Source organism: Triturus cristatus, chromosome 1_2, assembly GCF_964204655.1.
Source record: "Triturus cristatus chromosome 1_2, aTriCri1.1, whole genome shotgun sequence".
In the NCBI taxonomy this organism is placed as follows: Eukaryota; Metazoa; Chordata; class Amphibia; order Caudata; family Salamandridae; genus Triturus; species Triturus cristatus.
In genome coordinates, this window is record NC_140580.1 from 639,619,106 (window position 1) to 639,644,423 (window position 25,318).

Genomic DNA, 25,318 nt, shown 5'->3' on the forward strand with positions numbered 1-25,318 from the left:
GTCATTGTTTTAGACAAAGAGGCATATATGAAAGAAGCATATTTACAACTAAGAAATGAAGAATATTATGAAAAATTGAAAACCAATCCCACAAAAAAATGGAAAGAAGAACTTGACATTAAATTGGACACATGGAGCAAGCAAAAACTGCTAGATGAGGATGAAGTGAAATACCTCAAAACGGAATATCCCAAAATGGCCACAATTTATTTTCTGCCGAAAATACACAAGAACTCAAAACATCCCCCTGGAAGGCCAATAATCTCAGCTAAGGACGCCTTATTGGAACCAATGGCTAATTTTTTGGACGTGTTCCTTTTACCATTCGTCAAAGGTCTCCCTTCATATCTACAAGACACAGGAGATCTACTGAGACACCTACAAGATACCCCATGGCACCCGACATACAAGCTAGTAACTATGGATGTTATATCATTGTACTCCAACATCCAGAATGACATCGGTCTCAACGCATGCAAACACTTCCTGTCGGAGAGAAACATCCAATTTACCAATCACAACAACATGTTGCTGGAAATGATCCAGATGTGCTTAGAACAGAATTCGTTCATGTTTGGGGAGGAAATTTTTCGCCAACGTAAGGGTACGGCTATGGGATTTTCCTTTAGCCCATCGTACGCCTGTCTAACTATGGGTCAATGGGAGAAAACCTGGGCATGGAGCATGGAAAATGATATCTTTGTCAATAAAACCATAGCCTGGTTCAGATATATCGACGACTTATTGATTATCTGGGAAGGAACAGAGCAGGAATTTGCGGATTACTTTGAAATTTTGAACAACTCGTATTTCAATTTGAAATTCACATATAACATCAGTGACCAGAGAGTGATATTCCTAGACACTGAAATCTACATCTTGGAAAATACTGTTCATACGACCTTACACCGTAAAAACACAGCAACAAATGCAGTTCTACACGCTGGGAGCTTCGTCCAAAAAAGTCTAATAGACAACATTCCTTACGGTGAATTCCTGAGGATTAAAAGAATTTGCTCAAAAGATGAGGAGTGGGTAAAACATCGAAATCAAGCTATAACAAGATTCAAACAAAGAAACTATAGCTCTAAGACGATTCAAACCTCATTGCAAAAAACGACGACCATCAATAGACTGGATCTGTTAAAAGAAAAACAAAAAGAAACAAACGAAGAAAACAAAATAAGGTTCATAACAACTCACTCCACGGAAAATGCAAAAGTGATGAAAATACTTCGTAAAAACTGGCATATCCTGCATATGGATGCAACTACAGCAGCAATAATGGGGGATCACCCAAACATAACGTATAGACGGGCTAAAAATCTAAGAGATCAATTGGTTCACAGTCACTTCAGGAATCCAAAGAAACAAGACACTTGGCTTAAACCCAAAGGGTTCTTTAAATGCACATGTTGCAAAGTCTGTGAAATCGCCCAAAACACCAAGGAAGTACCCATGGCTAATAAACGCATGTGGCAAATCCAACAGTTGATCAACTGCAAGAGCCAATTTGTGATCTACATTATTGAATGTCCCTGCTCAATGAAATATGTGGGGAGTACAAAATGCGAATTGAAAAAACGCATCTTGGAACACGTAAGGGCCACAATTAACACCGACAGGAGTAATGCGGTGGCCAAACACATGGAGAAGGCACACAAATGAAACTGGAAAGATCTCAAATTCTATGCCATTGAAGCAGTGGGAACACATCCCAGAGGAGGAGACCGTGAAAGAGTGATGAGGCAAAAAGAATCGAAGCATATTCTGAATTTCAGAACTTTGACCCCTGATGGTCTAAATCAAGACGAAGAACTCCATTACCATCTATAAACTGCAGAATTAACTTTTTATTATGAGTGACATTATCCTTGACTGTCAATGAATTGTACCTTTTTATTTTTTATTTTTTCATTTAGGTTTAATCACAGTTTGGGTGGACTTGGGAGCACTGGGTTGAATAGTAATAATCCTAATGGAATGGAAAACAGACTGGGGGCAAATCAAGACACAAAACATGCCTGATAAATGAGGGCCCACCAGAGGGCAAATTCGACATAAAGCTGGGACTCATATATTCAAATTAAATTATGAGTGTATCAAATTGTTTAAAAATGAGGACCCACTAGAGGGCCATATGCAATGTAAAATGAATTGTAATTCAGATACATGAAAGCTTATCGAAGGTCGTATTTAAGTGCATACTGCCATCCTCACATTGCGTTTTCACAAAGGGCAGAAATTCCCAGTCGCTTTTTGTTTAACTTAATTTGCAACAGCATAATCCATTAAGTTAAAATTGTTAGGACTTCATTTACCAGAATGCCTAGCTGCTCCCTAAAGGAAGTGATGTCACTTTTGATTGTAGAGGTGGATTTAAAACAAACAAAAAAAGTTTTAGTAAAGACCAGTCTCGTGAACAAGGTCCCTGGTGGGACTGAAACGCGTAGAGCTTTTCTAACTGGCATGCTGTAAATAAAGAAAGAAACTTGACGATACGAATTGGTGACGCTGTGTTCCTTCCGTGAGTGCGCGAGAACCCAGCCCTGCGGGGAAACGAAGGATAATTTCATTACGGCTTGACCCTGCCGTCTCTGAACGCACCGCCTGAGAGCGCCCAAAGATTTCCGAAGTGGGTCGCTTTGCAGAATATATATATATATATATATATATATATATATATTCACTGAAAAAACCATGGGTTTCACACACGTTATAGTTAGGAATTAGCATTTAAAAAACCTTAGAAATTCACTGAAAAAAACATAGGTTTCACACACGTTATAGTTAGGAATTAGCATTTAAAAAACCTTAGAAATTCAGTGAAAAAACCATAGGTTTCACACATGTTATAGTTAGCTGGACATTTTACTCGTAAAAAACCAATGAAATTGCCCCGTTATAGTTAGTTCAGCTAACTATAACTCGCGCGCCCGCAATGCACTGCTGATGACGTCACATATTACATCACTCATGACATGGTCAGTGACATCACTCATGACATCACTGATGACATCTCAAATGACATCACTGATGACATCACTGATGACATCATCCTTGTGATAGAGTGGCAGACCTCCTCTCACCTTAATATAAGCTTTGATACACACATTCAAAAATAGAGACTAAAAATTTCAAAACAATGGACATACCAATACCAGTTACAACAACCTCTTCAGTAATTCTAAGATCCACATACACATCCACTCATTCACCAACAGTCCTATACAGTCACTCATACATGTACTCACTCATCATATGTACTCATACATCTATACATCCTGTTACACAATGCCACTCATCCATAGAGTTACTCACACACATAGTCACTCATGCTAATAAAGAATCAAACATACATTTACTTGCATATACAGTTATACACACACCACCACACTTACTTCTACGGAAACTTACACATACTTAGTCTTTTAAACAATCACTTATAGAAACACATACTTATTCATACAGGAACTCTTTCAATCTCTCACTTTCACATATACTCACATATATACACCAATAGTCACATATACTAGTTTAAAACGTATGTAGTTACTCCTGAAGACACTATTGAGACAGTCATTCACTCACTAACACACCCATACACACACTCATCCACCCATACAGTCCTGCACACATGCTGTGTTCAACACATACAAACAGTGAGTCACTCATTCATGCACCGATGCACTACGTAATACCCCCCACCGAACCATGCAGACACTCAGACTGATACTCAAAAAAACAACTAATAACCTAAATAGGCACCCATGTAGCTACTCACCAACCCATGCAGCCACTTATACACAAAGTGAGAGACTGATACAGATATTTACATATTTAAACATTATTCACTAAGCCATGTATTCACTATGATACACTTAATCAGTCAGTTACACAATCAATTTTTCAAAAACAAATCATCCATTTAGACACTTATATACCCATTTATTCTTCCATCGACCATGAGATATACATATATAAAACATATTTAATTTTCAGAATAACACACATTCACTAGATGATGTCATCAGTGATGTCATCAGTGATGTCATTTGAGATGTCATCAGTGATGTCATGAGTGATGTCACTGACCATGTCATGAGTGATGTAATATGTGACGTCATCAGCAGTGCATTGCGGGCGCGCGAGTTATAGTTAGCTGAACTAACTATAACGGGGCAATTTCATTGGTTTTTTACGAGTAAAATGTCCAGCTAACTATAACATGTGTGAAACCTATGGTTTTTTCACTGAATTTCTAAGGTTTTTTAAATGCTAATTCCTAACTATAACGTGTGTGAAACCTATGGTTTTTTCAGTGAATTTCTAAGGTTTTTTAAATGCTAATTCCTAACTATAACGTGTGTGAAACCCATGGTTTTTTCAGTGAATTTGCAAGGTTTTTTAAATGCTAATTCCTAACTATAACGTGTGTGAAACCCATGGTTTTTTCAGTGAATTTGCAAGGTTTTTTAAATGCTATTTTTTTTTTATATTCTTCATTTTTTTCAAACATATTTTTATTTTAATTTTCTTATCTTTTATAAAGACTATGCTTTAATTTTTAAAATCCTTAAATATTTTTTTTATATATATTTTTTTAAAATAAACATGTAAAATTTATTTCCAGATTTTTTTTTTTTTTTTTTTATAGTACGCGTACCGTAAGCTCACGGTAAGCGTACGGTTTACGCAACGTCCGTAATCTATCTACGCTGCTTGCGTATAGTTACGCACTTTGCGTAGCCGCGCGTACTGCGCGCGGGACGCGTGCGCGCTTACGCAACACGCGCACGTTACGCGGAAGTGCCGGGAAATGACTGTTATGCGCATGTGCGCAAGCGCGTGTCTTTTTTACGCGCACGCGTACTTTTTGCCGTAAGCGCACCGTAAGCGTACCGTAAGCGTACGGTAGGTCATGTGATCTTGAAACACAACTTTTGATTGGTTGAAACTACTTTCAGTTCTAGAACTCTCCTACACCACACCCATTCCCCTCATTTCTGCTTGTGATCCCTTGGGAGAAGGAGCTGGTTTGTCTTTGGGATACGATGGCAGAACAGCAGAGCTCTTCTGAGAGTGAGGCTAGCACCAGCAGCACTGTCTTGAGGCAGAGAGCGAGGAAAGTAAAACCTTCTTATGTTTGGGATTATTTTACTTTTCCAGAAGGCCAGCAAAAGGTGAATGCACCCTTAGTTACTTGCAAGCTGTGTCAGCGTGTACTTTCTAGAGGTAATCCTAACAGGAAGTATTCCTTTGGGAATCACACCATGAAGAGACACCTCCAGGATGTACACAGAAGGACACATGGTCATCTTTTTGGAGGTAACTCTTCAGAAAGACGAGCCAGTACATCCACAGCAGCTCAGCCTGGACCATCACCTGCAGGGCTTACTCCTTCTTCTGCAGGTCAGGTGAGCCCTTCATCTGTGGGGGGAGAATCTCCTTTTGCTGGCCCTCTGGAAATGAACCCTCGATTTCGGAAGGTTGATATTCATTGCACATTTTGTAAAGCTCTAATTTGTTATAGGGAGACCAGTGTTTCCCTAGTGAATAACAAAATAGATCAGCACATTTGTAGCTTTGAATGATTTTCCCATGGTTCCTTTCCTCTGTCCCTGCATGAACACAACGGTTCTTTTAAGAGCCAACCTTATCTTTCATCTTTTTTTTACATTTTTTTTAAAAAACTTTTTTTTTTTTTTTTACCGTACGCGTACGGTAAGCGTACCTTTTTTTTATTTTTTAAAAAAAACACTAAAAATCATTTTTCACATTACAAGGTCCTTGAAAGACTACAATTATTACTATTGACTTACCATACTCACTGAAAAAAATATTTATTCATTTGTTTTTTTAAAAAATAGTTTTTAAAATGGTTGTAGTTTACGAAAATTTTCTATATCGATCTGAAAAAAAAGAAAAAAGTATTAATATTTTTAAAACATTTTATAATACAGTACACATATTTACATTTTTTCCCAAAAAATATTTTTGCCTTATTTTTGCTGTTTTCAGAATATATTGCATTTCACTATAAATTGTGAAAGCAATTGCATTCATCATTTTACAGCGGGCAAAAAAAAATAACAATCTCAAAGATTGTATTAAAAAAGCCCAGAATCTCTTCTCACTTAAACTTATCATTACAGAAATGCATATTATTCTTAAAAAATGTCATCTAAAAACAATACTTTTTTCTTTAAAATACCGTCTGATATTTTTGTTTCAGAAGTACATTCACAATAATATATCTCAAATAACTCCAAAATACATCTGATTTTATTTCCTTTAGGCCAAATAGTATTTTTTATTCTTTCCCTGGAATAAATTTCCAAGGGAAAACCATTAAAATTCTAAAGTTTAATCTGTCCAGATCTCACCGATTCTCTGTAACATTTTGGTTCACGAAAATTTTTCGAATAATTTATTTAGTCCACAATAGAATTGCTTACTTTTCCACATGGCCAAATAGTAATTTTTGAAATTATTTTTGAAAAAATTTCCAGTGGCAGTCCAATAACATTCCAAAATTTAAAATGTGCAGAAGTTACCGATAATCTCTAAATTATTGGTTTTTCAAAATTGCATTAAAAATTTAAAAAGTCCACATTACAATTGGTTATCTTTCCTTTAGGCCAAATGATAATTTTAAAAATCTTTTTTCTACAAAATTGCAATGGTAATCCTGTAAAATGGTAAAATTATTTTGTCCAGATCTTGCCAAGTCTCTCTAAAATTTAGGTTTCAGGAAGATTAGATAGGAATTTGCTAAATCAAAAGGCAAACGTTGTTTGAAAATCAATTGGGAATCATTACACAGTGTCCATCCTTTTTCACATTTTAGATAAACTGTGTAATGTCCAGAAGTAACAGTAGGTCCATCATGGAAAATTATTGCAACAGTTACAAAAGTTTTTCCTGAAATTGATAATTGCTGTCCTGTAAACTTCTTTATTAAAGTATCCAATTTTGATCCATCAGCTCTACATCGTTGCATCATTAAAATTACATACTGTCCGTATTCCCTTAAAATTAATGTTGATAACATGTCAGAATTACACTCACCACATTTCATGCTATGATTAGCATCTTTAACTAAGTTTGCAAAAGTGACTGTTTTACTCTCTGGCAATGTCAAATAAATAAACCTTTCATTATCAACAATAGAACCACTTATATTATAACAATTATCACAACTATGTTCCCATTTATAAGAGAGACCAAAAAAAATGTCAATGGGAACTCCTTCTTCTTCCACTACCTGAAGAAAATACATCAAAAATTCGTGAGCATCTTGCTGTTCATTTTGAGAAAACTGTGTTCGTCCTGAACATACATCTAAAAGTTTTCTAATATCAGTAGCACTTTCTATTTGAGTTTTATCTTTACTCAGCTTTTGAAAAAGGAGACTGAGCTCTGAACAGAATCTTTTTCCCTGATTTATTATTATCTGCTCTTGCAAACTTTCCAGATAAAAAGCAACATTCAGCACTACATTTGCGTAGCAGTTGACACCAGAGCTATTTTCAAAATGACATCCTACAACCTGTTCTTCATTTTCCTTATTCTTTTTGCTTGCAATTACATCACTCCTCTTTTTTTTCCTCTTCTCTACATCTTCATTACAGATATTCTCATTTCTCCTTTTACGAGAAACTACACGTTTCTCCAACACAGGATACTGACCTAAATGAGGAGCATAGCTTCTTCTTAATCTATTATACTCCTTTACACAGTTTGTATCAGCACTAACTTTTGAGTCATCGAAGTCTATCATGAATAAACCTGATAATGTTTTGACTCGTGACAAAGCAACATATGCCATACCTTCTTTGAACACACTAGATCCAATGTTCACAAATGCACAATCTACAGTCAATCCTTGAGACTTGTGAATAGTTACAGCATATGCTAGAGAAAACGGAAACTGCTTCCTACGTACATATAAGTCTTTCACAAGCATGAAACGAACTGAACAACGACAAATGTCTTTAACTTCCTCTATCTGATCAAATTTTATTTTTAACCATTCAATTCCATCTTTTTTCTGATAATTAATAAAACCCAGAACTCTTCCCATCGCTCCATTTACTAAGCCTTTTTCAACATCCAAATTTCTCCTTAAAAACACTCTACAGTTCATGCAAACATATAGATTTTTTTCTAATCCTGCTGTTTTGGAGATGTTCTTCTCTAGTGAGTCCAATTTATTTTTCAGTTTGCCTGTTACTGTGACAGTAATTCTTCCATCCTCAATTTTGTCCACTGCTTCCAATTTCATGATCTCTTCCTTTTCCAATTTCAAAAGCTCCTCATTGAATATTGAGCATTCACGTAGAGTTGGCATTAAGCAGATGACACTTTTGTTTTCTGCAATGTTCTTGTATATCTTCTCTGCAACTATTTCTTCCTTTGGAAATAAATTATGTAGCAGCCGAGTCTGTAATGCTTTTTTGCCAGCTTCTGTGAGTAGTCCAATCCTGATATCTTTCAGAATACTTCCATATTCTTCATCGTTTGCTTGCCTCATATTAGTTGTAAGTTCCTTGTACTCAAAGAAGGACCAAATATTTGTATTACCGATGCTTCCCAATGACTTCTTCGTGTCTTCATGTGTCACAGTATTAAACACTGGTTGTCCTTTAACCGGAGTAAGTTGCAAAAGATCCCCAAAAACGATGACGTGTTTTCCACCAAATAACACGTCATAGTCTGTCTTCAAAATTTGCTGCATTCTTAAATGCACAAAGGCAAGCATTAAGTTTGATACCATGCTCACCTCATCAATAATGAGAACTTGCATCTTCTTCAATACTCTTGAAACTTCCAAGCATGCTTCTCCAGTTAGCTTGTTGAATTGTATTTTGTTCTCATGCTCCACTGGTAACATTAGCAAACGATGTAAGGTGATTCCTTTTATGTTATATGCTGCTAACCCAGTTGGAGCAGTAACCACACAAGACAAAGTAGAATCTGTTTTTTGCTTTAGGTAGCTTCTGATGACTTTAATTAGGAAACTTTTTCCAGTGCCAGCTTGTCCGCTTACATACATCCTGATTGGATGAAATGATGTGCATGAGCACTCTTTTTTTTCATGTAGAAATCCGTGATCAATTTTGTTTTTGATCTCTTCATAAATTTGTTGCTGCTCTTGATTCAGTTGTCTTTCCAAATTTTCTAAGTCTATAAATGCTTCTTGAGCTTGATTCATAGCCGTTTCCACTTCATTCATGGCTATTGATGCTTCATTTTCAACGATTGGTTGTCCTAGGGGATCTTGACTGTATGTTCCTGAACTTTGGCTGTCCTGAGAACTGTCTCTAGCAATTTCTGCTGCAATTGTAGTTTCCTGTTCAATTTCTTCATTTAACATTTGCAGATAAGTTGAGAATGTACTGCATTGTATGCTGTCTTTGCAAGCATTAAAAGAATCTTCATAGCTCTGGAATTCTCCCAGTAGTTCATCCTCTGAACGCCATGGTTTAAACAACTGTAAAAGAGCCAAGTAGTAAAATTCTTTCTTGTCGGTAGTGTCGCAACTCAGCTTCCGGTGATTTATCAAACTTCCTTTGGTTTGCTTCACCAAACATCCTTCTTCACCAACGACTTTATATTTTCCATTATTGATGTCTTCTGCAGCTTTCCGTGAATAAATGTAGTTCTGCAGCACTTCATAGAGACACATGTTCTCCAGATGATGACTTCTCTTGGGATAATATGTGTCCAACATGTTTGTTTTCAATATATCTGTACTTTCAGGTTCGAACTGTGCCAAATATTCAATTTCTCCAACAGATTTCAGTACCCGATTTCTCATTGCTGCAAGGCCTAAACTTGCCCAAATTATTCTTCTTGACTTCGAGTAGAGACTTGCAGAAGATAATCTATCTGAACATTCGTAGGATCCAATTTCTCGATGCGATAACATCTTCAAACTGAAACTGTACAGCTTCTTACTGACAGTCTTCTCGTGAGAAATCTCTTCCCACATTTCCTTCAATTCTGTTTTTTCTGATTTCGTAATGTAAGACGTTACATATCGAGCAACAGCAATGGAATTGTCAGCAACATACTGTATATCCATGTTAGCGTTCCACATGGATAAAATGACTGGGTTGTAGTCATTTATATTTTTTGATTCTTCTTTTCTTTTAAGGTTGTAGGTATTCTTAGGTGATTTTCTTGTGATAGTATGTCTCACAGCTGACATAAAACTGTTGACTCTTCCATTTGTAAGAACAGGTCTAGGAAATCCAAATCGACATTTAGTGTAGTATTTTTCTTTGCTCTTGTATTTCCGTCGACAGTATTTTCCACACCGATGACTTTGGAAACGTAGAACTTGCTCCTTTAACTTGTACTCTTCTGTGCTTTTAGGTATAGCACATGTTGCATATTCTTCAATGTAAGATAACACTGCTTCATCAGTATCTGTTCCAAACTTTGGGGCATCCTTGATCCACAGCAGCATATGAATATGAGGAGCACCTCTTGCCTGGTACTCTTTTCTCCAAAAGAAATCCACTACTTCTCCAAGGGGTGGATTTTTTTTATTGCAGATGAAGGACATCATAGCCTCAAATCTATGATTGAAATATCTGCAAACATTAACCGGATCCAATGAGCACAGTTCTCCTGCTGTCTTGTATTCGATGTTTTCAATGTTTGAATTGGCCTCTCGTAGAAAATCCAGTAAATCATCCCAAGCGTACTCGGCGCAGCTTAGGGTAAGGAACCATGTTGGTGTTCCTAAATTGCGTAACATGCATTTTAGTTCACCATGGCGTCGGTACCAATATTCATTTGTCCCACGCTGACAAGCCATCAGATTGATCAGTTGTGTTTCCAAATGATCATCTCGGTGCTGCACTTTCTCCATAAAATCCTTAGCAGACACATTTTGTAAATGTACTCCACTTTTTAAAATGTGATTTACTGCATAAGACAGTGCAGACAAGTCGCTTTCAAATAAAAGATGGAACAAATAAGGGATACTTTGTCGAAATCTGGGATCTTCAGCATATAGTCTTGTAGTCCGATACTCAGAAGCTGGAATCTGTTCCGGACGTTCATCGTATCGTCCTCCTTTTCCTTTAGGAAACAGCTGGGGAAAACATCGAGCTTCCAAGCTCTCCTCCCATACACTCACGGGATTTCCTTTTGCTTTCTTCATCTGAAAGAGATCAATATTGTCTCCCATAACTTCTTTCGAATGGAGAGGATGTATGCTAAAATGTTCATAAATTTCTTCTTCCTTTGACTTGTCCACTTTTTCAATTTGTCCACTTGGTGTTTCTGTATCTCCTTGTAAATCTTCTTCTTCTTCTTCTTCTACTATATAAATTGATTCATACCATTTGTTATTTTTTTTCAAATACAAATTTGCTCTTTGTACTTTCCGCACATCTACCAGCTCCTGCCAAATCTTCTTATTCTTTGTAGGTACACCATTAACCAGAATAATTAATGGTTCAGTTTCCAAAGTATCCGCATCAATAGTTTCCATATTTTTTTTCAAATCCAAGGGCAAATACACCACTCTACCTTTTAAACCTCTCACTAAATCTGAAGGAGGTAATTTACCAGTTTTGGGCTCCATACGTACTATGGTCTGGAACGGATGAACACATTGAATGAGTATAGACTCATATGTATTTAATTCAGAAAGTTCAGCAGGAATAGCATCCAATTCTAAATTATTATGTACAGCTCTGGTCGGCATTCTATTTTCCTCTAACTTGTTGTAGCAGTATTTACAAATACGCTGATCTTCACCCAATTCAAAACAATTTTCAAGAAATATATATGTTGCAAAATCCATCCACTTATAATTATCTTCATTTTCACTCTTTCTGTAGAGATCAACATTCCTAGTTTGTTTTCTATAATGAGTTCTGCGGCAACAAATACAAGTAACATTTGGTCTTTCATTAGAGACTATTGCAAATTTTGTTATGTGATCATTAAATGTCTTACTTACACAAGGTTCTACATTCTCTTCCACTTCTGCCTCATTTACTGTGTCCTTCTCTGCACTGTTTTGTTCAGGACCAAAGTAACAAAACTGAATTTCATCAACAACCTTCTCTACATCTGATACCGTTCCTCGGAACAGAGCCCTATTCAATTCATTTAACTTTATTGCTGGACTTTTGGCAAAATACAACCGTCTCACAAACTTTCTCATTTCAGTATGATGAACAGCCAGCATCCTAAAATGATGGAAAACACTATTGCACACTTTTCTAGATAGACAAGCAAGAGAATGACCCTGCAAACCAGTATTCTCTCTCACTCTGCATGGATCCAGACTTTGAAGCACCTTAATCTTTTGTTTTACACTTTTTTTACTATATTCTCTTAGAAACTCTCGAAATCTGTCAATAGATTCCTGACGCACAGTGCAAATACTACTACAATTCCAAGTGTACACTGGGGCTTTAGGACGTCTCCCCATTGCCTCATCTGCCATCACTTGTACCTCATCTCTTGGAACCATTATCTCCTTCTCCATTATGCAACCATTTTTTACTTCGTATGAACGACCTCTGGTGTCAACTGCATGCAGCAAACTATTACTTTGAAAATAGCTCTCTTCATTAAAAAAAGGTTCACTACTTGAGCTATGCATCCACTTTCCTAAAAACACTTTACAAAAATTTGTTCTGTTCACTACTCTTTTGCTTTTGCTTTGTGATTTCAGTACATTAACCATTTTATCTAATGTACGCATCCTATTCAAAATTAATATGAATAGTTTCCTTTTTAATTCTAATGCCTTTGCTGCAATGGCTTCAATTTCTTTTTTTCTCTTATAATATTTAGCCTTTTGCTTATATTTCTTTATATCCTTTATCAAATTGGACATAACTCTTCTCTGAAACATTTTTCTACGTATCTCTTTAAATGCTGTTTTTCTGTTTATGTTAAACTTTTCAATTGCAGAAGGTATATTTGCATTAACTAAATCCTCAATTTTTTGCTGTTCTGTAGGTTTTGTTACATTTTTCCGAGAACAGACATTTTGTACATTTTTGTTTGTTTTCAATATTTTGTTTAGGAATTGTCTTTTTTGCTTACCAGAAGATTTTTTCTTTTTCCCAACATCAGCATCTTCTACTAACTTTGGTCCTCCAGTTGTCCTCAAATATAGTTTTTTTTTTAGCGTTTTTTGAACTCGAGATTTTGTAGGCATCTTAAATTTTGTTCACTGTTCTTCAGCAATACCTGCAAAAAAACTAAAAAAAAAATTCTTTATTGTATTTAAATATATTACTACATTTCTTTTCACAATAGTCACAAAACGAAATTTCTTTGCCAATTTGAATGCACACAAACTCCTCTTTTTTTTTGGGCAAGTGAAAATCTGTATAACAAACTGTCACATTATGAAACCAAGCTGTTTTTTTTTCAGACCACCACCGTGTGTATTCTCTGTGACTGCCTACACTCCAGCAGGGGCAACCAGCCTTAGTGATGCTGAATGTATTTGCATTACAGACTTAAACCTGAAAACCCCACTCGCTTCTAATTACTGTGCATGACTATACATGGCAAGCACATGGGTGTGTGCTAAACCTCTGCTTCTTCCCCCAAAAATTCGCTCCTCTTTTCCATCTACTGCAACTGTGAAATCACCAGAGCAAGACGCAATACATTTCTGCCTATAATTCTTCTATGCACACAGAGTCATGTTTTCACATTAGTGCCAAAACGAAATTTCTTTGCCAATTTGAAAGCACACTTACTGCTCTTTTTTTTTTCGGGCCAAGTGAAAATCTCTTTTTACACTTTGAAATCACTTTTACAGACTGACACATTCTGAAACCTTTTTTTTTAAATTTATTTAAATGCACATGTCCAAGCTGTTTTTTTTTCAGACCACCACCGTGTGTATTCTCTGTGACTGCCTACACTCCAGCAGGGGCAACCAGCCTTAGTGATGCTGAATGTATTTGCATTACAGACTTAAACCTGAAAACCCCACTCGCTTCTAATTACTGTGCATGACTATACATGGCAAGCACATGGGTGTGTGCTAAACCTCTGCTTCTTCCCCCAAAAATTCGCTCCTCTTTTCCATCTACTGCAACTGTGAAATCACCAGAGCAAGACGCAATACATTTCTGCCTATAATTCTTCTATGCACACAGAGTCATGTTTTCACATTAGTGCCAAAACGAAATTTCTTTGCCAATTTGAAAGCACACTTACTGCTCTTTTTTTTTCGGGGGCAAGTGTATATCTCTTTTTTCAATTTGAAATCACTTTTACAGACTGACACATTCTGAAACCTTTTTTTTTAAATTTATTTAAATGCACATGTCCAAGCAGTTTTTTTTTCAGACCACCACCGTGTGCATTCTCTGTGACTGCCTACACTCCAGCAGGGGCAACCAGCCTTAGTGATGCTGAATGTATTTGCATTACAGACTTAAACCTGAAAACCCCACTCGCTTCTAATTACTGTGCATGACTATACATGGCAAGCACATGGGTGTGTGCTAAACCTCTGCTTCTTCCCCCAAAAATTCGCTCCTCTTTTCCATCTACTGCAACTGTGAAATCACCAGAGCAAGACGCAATACATTTCTGCCTATAATTCTTCTATGCACACAGAGTCATGTTTTCACATTAGTGCCAAAACGAAATTTCTTTGCCAATTTGAAAGCACACTTACTGCTCTTTTTTTTTCGGGCCAAGTGAAAATCTCTTTTTACACTTTGAAATCACTTTTACAGACTGACACATTCTGAAACCTTTTTTTTTAAATTTATTTAAATGCACATGTCCAAGCTGTTTTTTTTTCAGACCACCACCGTGTGTATTCTCTGTGACTGCCTACACTCCAGCAGGGGCAACCAGCCTTAGTGATGCTGAATGTATTTGCATTACAGACTTAAACCTGAAAACCCCACTCGCTTCTAATTACTGTGCATGACTATACATGGCAAGCACATGGGTGTGTGCTAAACCTCTGCTTCTTCCCCCAAAAATTCGCTCCTCTTTTCCATCTACTGCAACTGTGAAATCACCAGAGCAAGACGCAATACATTTCTGCCTATAATTCTTCTATGCACACAGAGTCATGTTTTCACATTAGTGCCAAAACGAAATTTCTTTGCCAATTTGAAAGCACACTTACTGCTCTTTTTTTTTCGGGCCAAGTGAAAATCTCTTTTTACACTTTGAAATCACTTTTACAGACTGACACATTCTGAAACCTTTTTTTTAAATTTATTTAAATGCACATGTCCAAGCTGTTTTTTTTTCAGACCACCACCGTGTGTATTCTCTGTGACTGCCTACACTCCAGCAGGGGCAACCAGCCTTAGTGATGCTGAATGTATTTGCATTACAGACTTAAACCTGAAAACCCCACTCGCTTCTAATTACTGTGCATGACTATACATGGCAAGCACATGGGTGTGTGCTAAACCTCTGCTTCTTCCCCCAAAAATTCGCTCCTCTTTTCCATCTACTGCAACTGTGAAATCACCAGAGCAAGACGCAATACATTTCTGCCTATAATTCTTCTATGCACACACAGTCATGTTTTCACATTAGTGCCAAAACGAAATTTCTTTGCCAATTTGAAAGCACACTTACTGCTCTTTTTTTTTCGGGCCAAGTGAAAATCTCTTTTTACACTTTGAAATCACTTTTACAGACTGACACATTCTGAAACCTTTTTTTTTAAATTTATTTAAATGCACATGTCCAAGCTGTTTTTTTTTCAGACCACCACCGTGTGTATTCTCTGTGACTGCCTACACTCCAGCAGGGGCAACCAGCCTTAGTGATGCTGAATGTTTTTGCATTACAGACTTAAACCTGAAAACCCCACTCGCTTCTAATTACTGTGCATGACTATACATGGCAAGCACATGGGTGTGTGCTAAACCTCTGCTTCTTCCCCCAAAAATTCGCTCCTCTTTTCCATCTACTGCAACTGTGAAATCACCAGAGCAAGACGCAATACATTTCTGCCTATAATTCTTCTATGCACACAGAGTCATGTTTTCACATTAGTGCCAAAACGAAATTTCTTTGCCAATTTGAAAGCACACTTACTGCTCTTTTTTTTTCGGGCCAAGTGAAAATCTCTTTTTACACTTTGAAATCACTTTTACAGACTGACACATTCTGAAACCTTTTTTTTAAATTTATTTAAATGCACATGTCCAAGCTGTTTTTTTTTCAGACCACCACCGTGTGTATTCTCTGTGACTGCCTACACTCCAGCAGGGGCAACCAGCCTTAGTGATGCTGAATGTATTTGCATTACAGACTTAAACCTGAAAACCCCACTCGCTTCTAATTACTGTGCATGACTATACATGGCAAGCACATGGGTGTGTGCTAAACCTCTGCTTCTTCCCCCAAAAATTCGCTCCTCTTTTCCATCTACTGCAACTGTGAAATCACCAGAGCAAGACGCAATACATTTCTGCCTATAATTCTTCTATGCACACAGAGTCATGTTTTCACATTAGTGCCAAAACGAAATTTCTTTGCCAATTTGAAAGCACACTTACTGCTCTTTTTTTTTCGGGGGCAAGTGTATATCTCTTTTTTCAATTTGAAATCACTTTTACAGACTGACACATTCTGAAACCTTTTTTTTAAAATTTATTTAAATGCACATGTCCAAGCAGTTTTTTTTTCAGACCACCACCGTGTGCATTCTCTGTGACTGCCTACACTCCAGCAGGGGCAACCAGCCTTAGTGATGCTGAATGTATTTGCATTACAGACTTAAACCTGAAAACCCCACTCGCTTCTAATTACTGTGCATGACTATACATGGCAAGCACATGGGTGTGTGCTAAACCTCTGCTTCTTCCCCCAAAAATTCGCTCCTCTTTTCCATCTACTGCAACTGTGAAATCACCAGAGCAAGACGCAATACATTTCTGCCTATAATTCTTCTATGCACACAGAGTCATGTTTTCACATTAGTGCCAAAACGAAATTTCTTTGCCAATTTGAAAGCACACTTACTGCTCTTTTTTTTTCGGGCCAAGTGAAAATCTCTTTTTACACTTTGAAATCACTTTTACAGACTGACACATTCTGAAACCTTTTTTTTAAATTTATTTAAATGCACATGTCCAAGCTGTTTTTTTTTCAGACCACCACCGTGTGTATTCTCTGTGACTGCCTACACTCCAGCAGGGGCAACCAGCCTTAGTGATGCTGAATGTATTTGCATTACAGACTTAAACCTGAAAACCCCACTCGCTTCTAATTACTGTGCATGACTATACATGGCAAGCACATGGGTGTGTGCTAAACCTCTGCTTCTTCCCCCAAAAATTCGCTCCTCTTTTCCATCTACTGCAACTGTGAAATCACCAGAGCAAGACGCAATACATTTCTGCCTATAATTCTTCTATGCACACAGAGTCATGTTTTCACATTAGTCCCAAAACGAAATTTCTTTGCCAATTTGAAAGCACACTTACTGCTCTTTTTTTTTCGGGGGCAAGTGAAAATCTCTTTTTACACTTTGAAATCACTTTTACAGACTGACACATTCTGAAACCTTTTTTTTAAATTTATTTAAATGCACATGTCCAAGCTGTTTTTTTTTCAGACCACCACCGTGTGTATTCTCTGTGACTGCCTACACTCCAGCAGGGGCAACCAGCCTTAGTGATGCTGAATGTATTTGCATTACAGACTTAAACCTGAAAACCCCACTCGCTTCTAATTACTGTGCATGACTATACATGGCAAGCACATGGGTGTGTGCTAAACCTCTGCTTCTTCCCCCAAATATTCGCTCCTCTTTTCCATCTACTGCAACTGTGAAATCACCAGAGCAAGACGCAATACATTTCTGCCTATAATTCTTCTATGCACACAGAGTCATGTTTTCACATTAGTGCCAAAACGAAATTTCTTTGCCAATTTGAAAGCACACTTACTGCTCTTTTTTTTTCGGGCCAAGTGAAAATCTCTTTTACAGACTGACACATTATGAATCCACCATGTGTAACTACAACAAAAACAATTCCCATTTCTATTATTCATTTCTTAAGTTACCACATACATCCCCTCTCAAACTGTAAACTCACCTTTAAAATTAGTTAGTTGTGAAAGAAATGTGTCACTCAAACAGCAGATTATCAGAGCCAGGATCTCTGTTCTGTACACCTCTCTCCTCTCAGCAGAACCAGATAATGGCAAACTTTCCCTCTATTTTTCCACACATATACATGTAAGTTTCAAATCTCAGTGCTTCCCCCTTTTTTTCAAATGTAATGACACATTTCTATTGGTTGAAAACCAACCCTTTTCCAAAAGTACCCTGCCCCCAACTTGACTTCTGCCTAGTACCCTTCCCCCAACTTGACTTCTGCCTGCTACCATAGCAACAGCTCATGGAACACTGCTGTGTGCAGTTAGGTCAGAAGTTCGACACACAATGTTTCAATTCCACAGAGCAAGAGTGCTTGACTTTTCAAACCTAACTGCAAATCCATAGTACTGTTCTTTGGTTACACATTTTTTTGTACCAATACAAAACATGCTTCTATTAATTTTCACATACAGCCTAGTTTTTTTTCTAGAATGGTATGAAACAGCCAATCAGTTCTTTTTGTTTTGTAAAAAATATGTATGCCTCCATTTCCAAACTGTCTTTCTTTTCATATTGCCATTCTACTGAAAGACACCTCCTGAGTGCATCCAGTTCTCCTTTGAAGATGTTCACAGTGTGGATTGTAGGGCACAGCTATGTCTTCTGGAGTGAAAAGTTTGCAGAGAAAACAGATATGGTGAGAGACCTTGCTTTGCCAAATGTAGACATTAAATGGATTGGTCAGAGAGGGTTAAAGTGGCACCAATTGATGCCATTGGTGAAATCCTTCATGCAAATCCAACACCCTGACCTCATAATAGTGCACTGTGGTGGCAATGACCTAGGCACTTTGACTGGGGTAGGTCTGGAAATGCTTATGAAGGACACCTTTGCACAACTGTTTTCACTTTTCCCTAAAACTGCCTTTGTGTTTTCCAACATATGCCAAAGGCAAAAATGGAACTGGTCCAATCATTTCTGTCCACAGATTGACAAAGCAAGAAAGCACGTCAACAAATCTGTTTCTGCTTTCCTCCGTGACTATGGTATGGGTGCCATTTACCACAACAACTTGCGTTACGACATGCAAGACATTTATAGAGGAGATGGTGTGCACTTCAATGATGAAGGGAACAGAGTCTTCCTCTTGAACCTTAGACTCTGCATCGGTACTTACTTGTAGGTACCACTAAAAAAATGACTCCATAAACACAACAGCTCTTTTTAGAGCTCCCTAATTTCTAAACTCTTAAATCTGATTTTCATTTATTTATTTTTATTTTTTTTACCGTACGCTTACCGTGAGCTTACCGTACGCGTACCCCGTGATTTTTTTTAAAATCAATAAATGTTTTCTTTGTACTTTTCTGTCCTTCTTTGACCCCCTTACAATTGTTAGGGGGTCTGTAACTCTCCTCATTGCCCCCTTTCCTTGTTTTCACTCTTTTTTTTCAGAGTGAAATACACAAAATGGCGGCCGCCGCTTCCTGGTTTCGGCCGATTCGAATGTTTACTAAGATCTAAGAGCCAATCAGAATCGCGCTCGCGCACGCCACCGTACGCTTACCGTAAGCGTACGGTAAGCGTACCGTAAGCTGGCTCAGATATATATATTGATTTAAAGGCTATTTTCTCAAAATCAACTGAACTGATTTACACCAAACCTACAAAAGGCACTTCCTTGACCTACGGACTACCTCTCTGCCAAATTTCTAGTAATTCTGTTCAGCCGTTCGGGCTGTAGCTCGTTCTAAAGGTCCTATGGAAAAATGCATGGGAAAAACGCGTTTTGGGACCCCCCTTTTATCTCAGCCCCCGCTTGACGAATCCCCCCGAGACTTTCAGGGTAGGAGCGGAGCGTAGCGCCCCACCTATTTTGAGAAATTCGCGAGGATTCGTCGACCGGCGCCAAAGTTATTCAAAATAGAATGTTGAGGTTTTCCTATGGAAACGTGGTCCTAACTATAACTACCTACTGGCGACCGCCAGTAGGTAATATATATATATATATATATATATATATATATATATATATTCACTGAAAAAACCATAGGTTTCAGACATGTTATAGTTAGCGGAAATTTTACTGATAAAAAACCAATGAAATTCCCCCGTTATAGTTAGTGCAGGCAACTATAACTCACGCGACCGCAATCCTCTGCTGATGCTAATACTGTATTTAGACATTTATTTGCCCATGTCTTCTTCCTTAAATTTTTAGCTATACATATATGACAAATATTTTTTTTCCATAAAGACACATATGTCATCAGCAGAAGATTGCGGTCGCGTGAGTTATAGTTGCCTGCACTAACTATAACGGGGGAATTTCATTGGTTTTTTATCAGTAAAATTTCCGCTAACTATAACATGTCTGAAACCTATGGTTTTTTCAGTGAATTTGCAAGGTTTTTTAAATGCTAATTCCTAACTATAACGTGTGTGAAACCTATGGTTTTTTCAGTGAATTTGTACGGTTTTTTAAATGCTAAGTTACTTTACGCCATTCGTGGCGTGCACGCCCACTTAACGCAGTCGTTCCGTGCGCGCACGGTGAGCACGCGGTGCGCTTCGCGCACCGCGTGCCCACTTTACGCAGTTAGTGCCGTACACGCAAGGTGGGCACGCAGTGCGCTACGCGCACCGCGTGCCCACGTTACGCACCGTGCGCACATGGAGGACATATTATGCGCTTCCTTGTGATAGGTAATCTGTTAAATTTAATTTGTAAGTGATGACAATAATATGTCATGCACAGAGAGTGTTTTTTTTTTTTTATTAAAATTTTTAGCGTAAGCGCACCGTACGCGTACGGTAAGCGTCATCGGCGAAATTTTCAAAAAATAAAAATTTACCGTTTTTGCCCTTGGGGGATCTTTGAGGACTCAACTAACATGGCTATGTGCATGGGCGCTGTCTAAACAGCCCCTTTATATGTTTTTTGCCTTTGTTTACAGCCCCCCCCCCTCAGAGTGCGAGAGAGAAAATGGCGGCCGCCGCTTCCTGGTTTCGACCGATTCGAATGTTTACTTAGATGTAACAGCCAATCAGAATCGCGCTCGCGCACGCCACCGTACGCGTATGGTAAGCGCACCGTAAGCGTACCGTAAGCTGGCTCAGATATATATATTGATTTAAAGGCTATTTTCTCAGAATCTACTGAACAGATTTACACCAAACCTACAAAAGGCACTTCCTTGACCTGAGGACTACCTCTCTGCCAAATTTCTAGTAATTCTGTTCAGCCGTTCGGGCTGTAGCCCTGTCTAAAGGTCCTATGGAAAAATGCATGGGAAAAACGCGTTTTGGGACCCCCCTTTTATCTCAGCCCCCGCTTGACGAATCCCCCCGAGACTTTCAGGGTAGGAGCGGAGCGTAGCACCCCACCTATTTAGAGAAATTCGCGAGGATTCGTCGACCGGCGCCAAAGTTATTCAAAATAGAATGTTGTGGATTTCCTATGGAAACAGGGTCCTAACTATAACTACCTACTGGCGACCGCCAGTAGGTAATATATATATATATTTATATATATATATTCACTTAAAAAACCATAGGTTTCACACATGTTATAGTTAGCTGGGCATTTCACTCGTGAAAAACCAATGAAATATCCCCATTATAGTTAGGTCAGATAACTATCACTCGCACGCCCTCAATCCAGTGCTCATGACGTCACATATTACATCACTCATGACATGGTCAGTGGCATTACTCATGACATCACCGATGACATCATCCTTGTGATAGAGTGGCGGTCGCGCGAGTTATAGTTATCTGACCTAACTATAACCGCCAGTAGATAATATATATATATTATCTACTGGCGGTCGCCAGTAGATAGTTATAGTTCGGATCGTGTTTCCATAGGAAATCTGAAAATTCTATTTTGAATAACTTTTGCGCCGATTGACGAATCCTCGCGAAATTTTCAAAACTAATGGGGCGCTCCGTTCAGCTCCTACCCTGAAAGACTTGGGGTGATTCGTCAAGTAGGGGCCGAGAAAAAAGGGGGGTACCAAAACGCGTTTTCCCCATGCATTTTCCCATAGGACCTTTAGACACAGCTACAGCCCGAACGGCTGAACAGAATTACTTGAAATTTGGCAGAGAGGTAGCCATAAGGTCAAGGAAGTGCCTTCTGCAGATCTGGTGTAAATCTGTTCAGTATTATCTGAGAAAATAGCATTTAAAAGCATATCAACATCTATACGCGCGCAGGGTGCGCGCACCGTGCGCGCACCGTGCGAGCACCCTAACGTGCGCGAGCGTAATTCTGATTGGTGGTTACATGTTAGTCAACATTCGAATTGGTCGAAATCAGGAAGTGTCGGCCGCCATTTTGTTTGTTTTCAGTGCGAGAGTGAAAAAGGAAGGTGGCGAACGTGAAAAGGGGGCAGGGTAGAGAGTTCCGGACCCCCTACCCTTTGTCAGGGGGTCCATGAAGGACCCCAAAGGCAGAGAAAAAAATGTGTTTTTTTTTTAAAAATCGCGGGGGTGCGCACGGTGAAAAAACAAAACAAAAAAAAATATATATATATATTTTTTTTAAATCATGGGGGTGCGCGCACCGTGCGCGCATGGTGAAAACCCCCACAAAAAAAAAATAATACGTAGTTTATTGTAAAATAAATATATAAAAAAAATAATAATACATAAATAAATTAGCATTTAAAAAACTGTACAAATTCAATGAAAAAACCATAGGTTTCACACACGTTATAGTTAGGAATTAGCATTTAAAAAACCTTGCAAATTCACTTAAAAAACCATAGGTTTCACACATGTTATAGTTAGGTGGATATTTCACTCGTAAAAAACCAATGAAATTCCCCCGTTATACTTAGTTCAGATAACTATAACTCGCACGCCCGCAATCCACTGCTCATGACGTCACATATTACATCATTCATGACATGGTCAGTGGCATCACTCATGACATCACTGATGACATCATCCTTGTGATAGAGTGGTGGTCGTGCGAGTTATAGTTATCTGAACTAACTATAACGGGGGAATTTCATTGGTTTTTTACGAGTGAAATATCCACCTAACTATAACGTGTGAAACCTATGTTTTTTTAAGTGAATATATATATATATATATATATATATATATATATATATTCACTGAAAAAACCATAGGTTTCACACACGTTATAGTTAGGAATTAGCATTTAAAAAACCTTAGAAATTCAGTGAAAAAACCATAGGTTTCACACATGTTATAGTTAGCTGGACATTTTACTCGTAAAAAACCAATGAAATTGCCCCGTTATAGTTAGTTCAGCTAACTATAACTCGCGCGCCCGCAATGCACTGCTGATGACGTCACATATTACATCACTCATGACATGGTCAGTGACATCACTCATGACATCACTGATGACATCTCAAATGACATCACTGATGACATCACTGATGACATCATCCTTGTGATAGAGTGGCAGACCTCCTCTCACCTTAATATAAGCTTTGATACACACATTCAAAAATAGAGACTAAAAATTTCAAAACAATGGACATACCAATACCAGTTACAACAACCTCTTCAGTAATTCTAAGATCCACATACACATCCACTCATTCACCAACAGTCCTATACAGTCACTCATACATGTACTCACTCATCATATGTACTCATACATCTATACATCCTGTTACACAATGCCACTCATCCATAGAGTTACTCACACACATAGTCACTCATGCTAATAAAGAATCAAACATACATTTACTTGCATATACAGTTATACACACACCACCACACTTACTTCTACGGAAACTTACACATACTTAGTCTTTTAAACAATCACTTATAGAAACACATACTTATTCATACAGGAACTCTTTCAATCTCTCACTTTCACATATACTCACATATATACACCAATAGTCACATATACTAGTTTAAAACGTATGTAGTTACTCCTGAAGACACTATTGAGACAGTCATTCACTCACTAACACACCCATACACACACTCATCCACCCATACAGTCCTGCACACATGCTGTGTTCAACACATACAAACAGTGAGTCACTCATTCATGCACCGATGCACTACGTAATACCCCCCACCGAACCATGCAGACACTCAGACTGATACTCAAAAAAACAACTAATAACCTAAATAGGCACCCATGTAGCTACTCACCAACCCATGCAGCCACTTATACACAAAGTGAGAGACTGATACAGATATTTACATATTTAAACATTATTCACTAAGCCATGTATTCACTATGATACACTTAATCAGTCAGTTACACAATCAATTTTTCAAAAACAAATCATCCATTTAGACACTTATATACCCATTTATTCTTCCATCGACCATGAGATATACATATATAAAACATATTTAATTTTCAGAATAACACACATTCACTAGATGATGTCATCAGTGATGTCATCAGTGATGTCATTTGAGATGTCATCAGTGATGTCATGAGTGATGTCACTGACCATGTCATGAGTGATGTAATATGTGACGTCATCAGCAGTGCATTGCGGGCGCGCGAGTTATAGTTAGCTGAACTAACTATAACGGGGCAATTTCATTGGTTTTTTACGAGTAAAATGTCCAGCTAACTATAACATGTGTGAAACCTATGGTTTTTTCACTGAATTTCTAAGGTTTTTTAAATGCTAATTCCTAACTATAACGTGTGTGAAACCTATGGTTTTTTCAGTGAATTTCTAAGGTTTTTTAAATGCTAATTCCTAACTATAACGTGTGTGAAACCCATGGTTTTTTCAGTGAATTTGCAAGGTTTTTTAAATGCTAATTCCTAACTATAACGTGTGTGAAACCCATGGTTTTTTCAGTGAATTTGCAAGGTTTTTTAAATGCTATTTTTTTTTTATATTCTTCATTTTTTTCAAACATATTTTTATTTTAATTTTCTTATCTTTTATAAAGACTATGCTTTAATTTTTAAAATCCTTAAATATTTTTTTTATATATATTTTTTTAAAATAAACATGTAAAATTTATTTCCAGATTTTTATTTTTTTTTTTTTATAGTACGCGTACCGTAAGCTCACGGTAAGCGTACGGTTTACGCAACGTCCGTAATCTATCTACGCTGCTTGCGTATAGTTACGCACTTTGCGTAGCCGCGCGTACTGCGCGCGGGACGCGTGCGCGCTTACGCAACACGCGCACGTTACGCGGAAGTGCCGGGAAATGACTGTTATGCGCATGTGCGCAAGCGCGTGT

The 25,318-nt window shown here is 37.8% G+C and overlaps 1 protein-coding gene across 1 annotated transcript; it reads right to left on the reverse strand.

Annotated features, from left to right (window-relative positions):
* Positions 1 to 1,126: 1,126 nt before the first annotated feature.
* LOC146867759 (uncharacterized) lies at positions 1,127 to 18,543 on the reverse strand. The gene is made up of 3 exons (XM_085623746.1): positions 18,090 to 18,543; positions 9,571 to 13,244; positions 1,127 to 1,140 (listed from the first exon to the last, which is right to left on the reverse strand). The coding sequence occupies exons 2-3, from the start codon at positions 13,199 to 13,201 to the stop codon at positions 1,127 to 1,129; spliced, it is 3,645 nt and encodes a 1,214-aa protein (XP_085479872.1). The 5' UTR covers positions 13,202 to 13,244; positions 18,090 to 18,543.
* Between the last annotated feature and the right edge of the window lie 6,775 nt (positions 18,544 to 25,318).

Excerpts from the sequence above, each read along its gene's own strand:
- LOC146867759 (XM_085623746.1), bottom strand. The coding sequence starts at position 13,201 with ATGCCTACAAAATCTCGAGTTCAAAAAACGCTAAAAAAAAAACTATAT.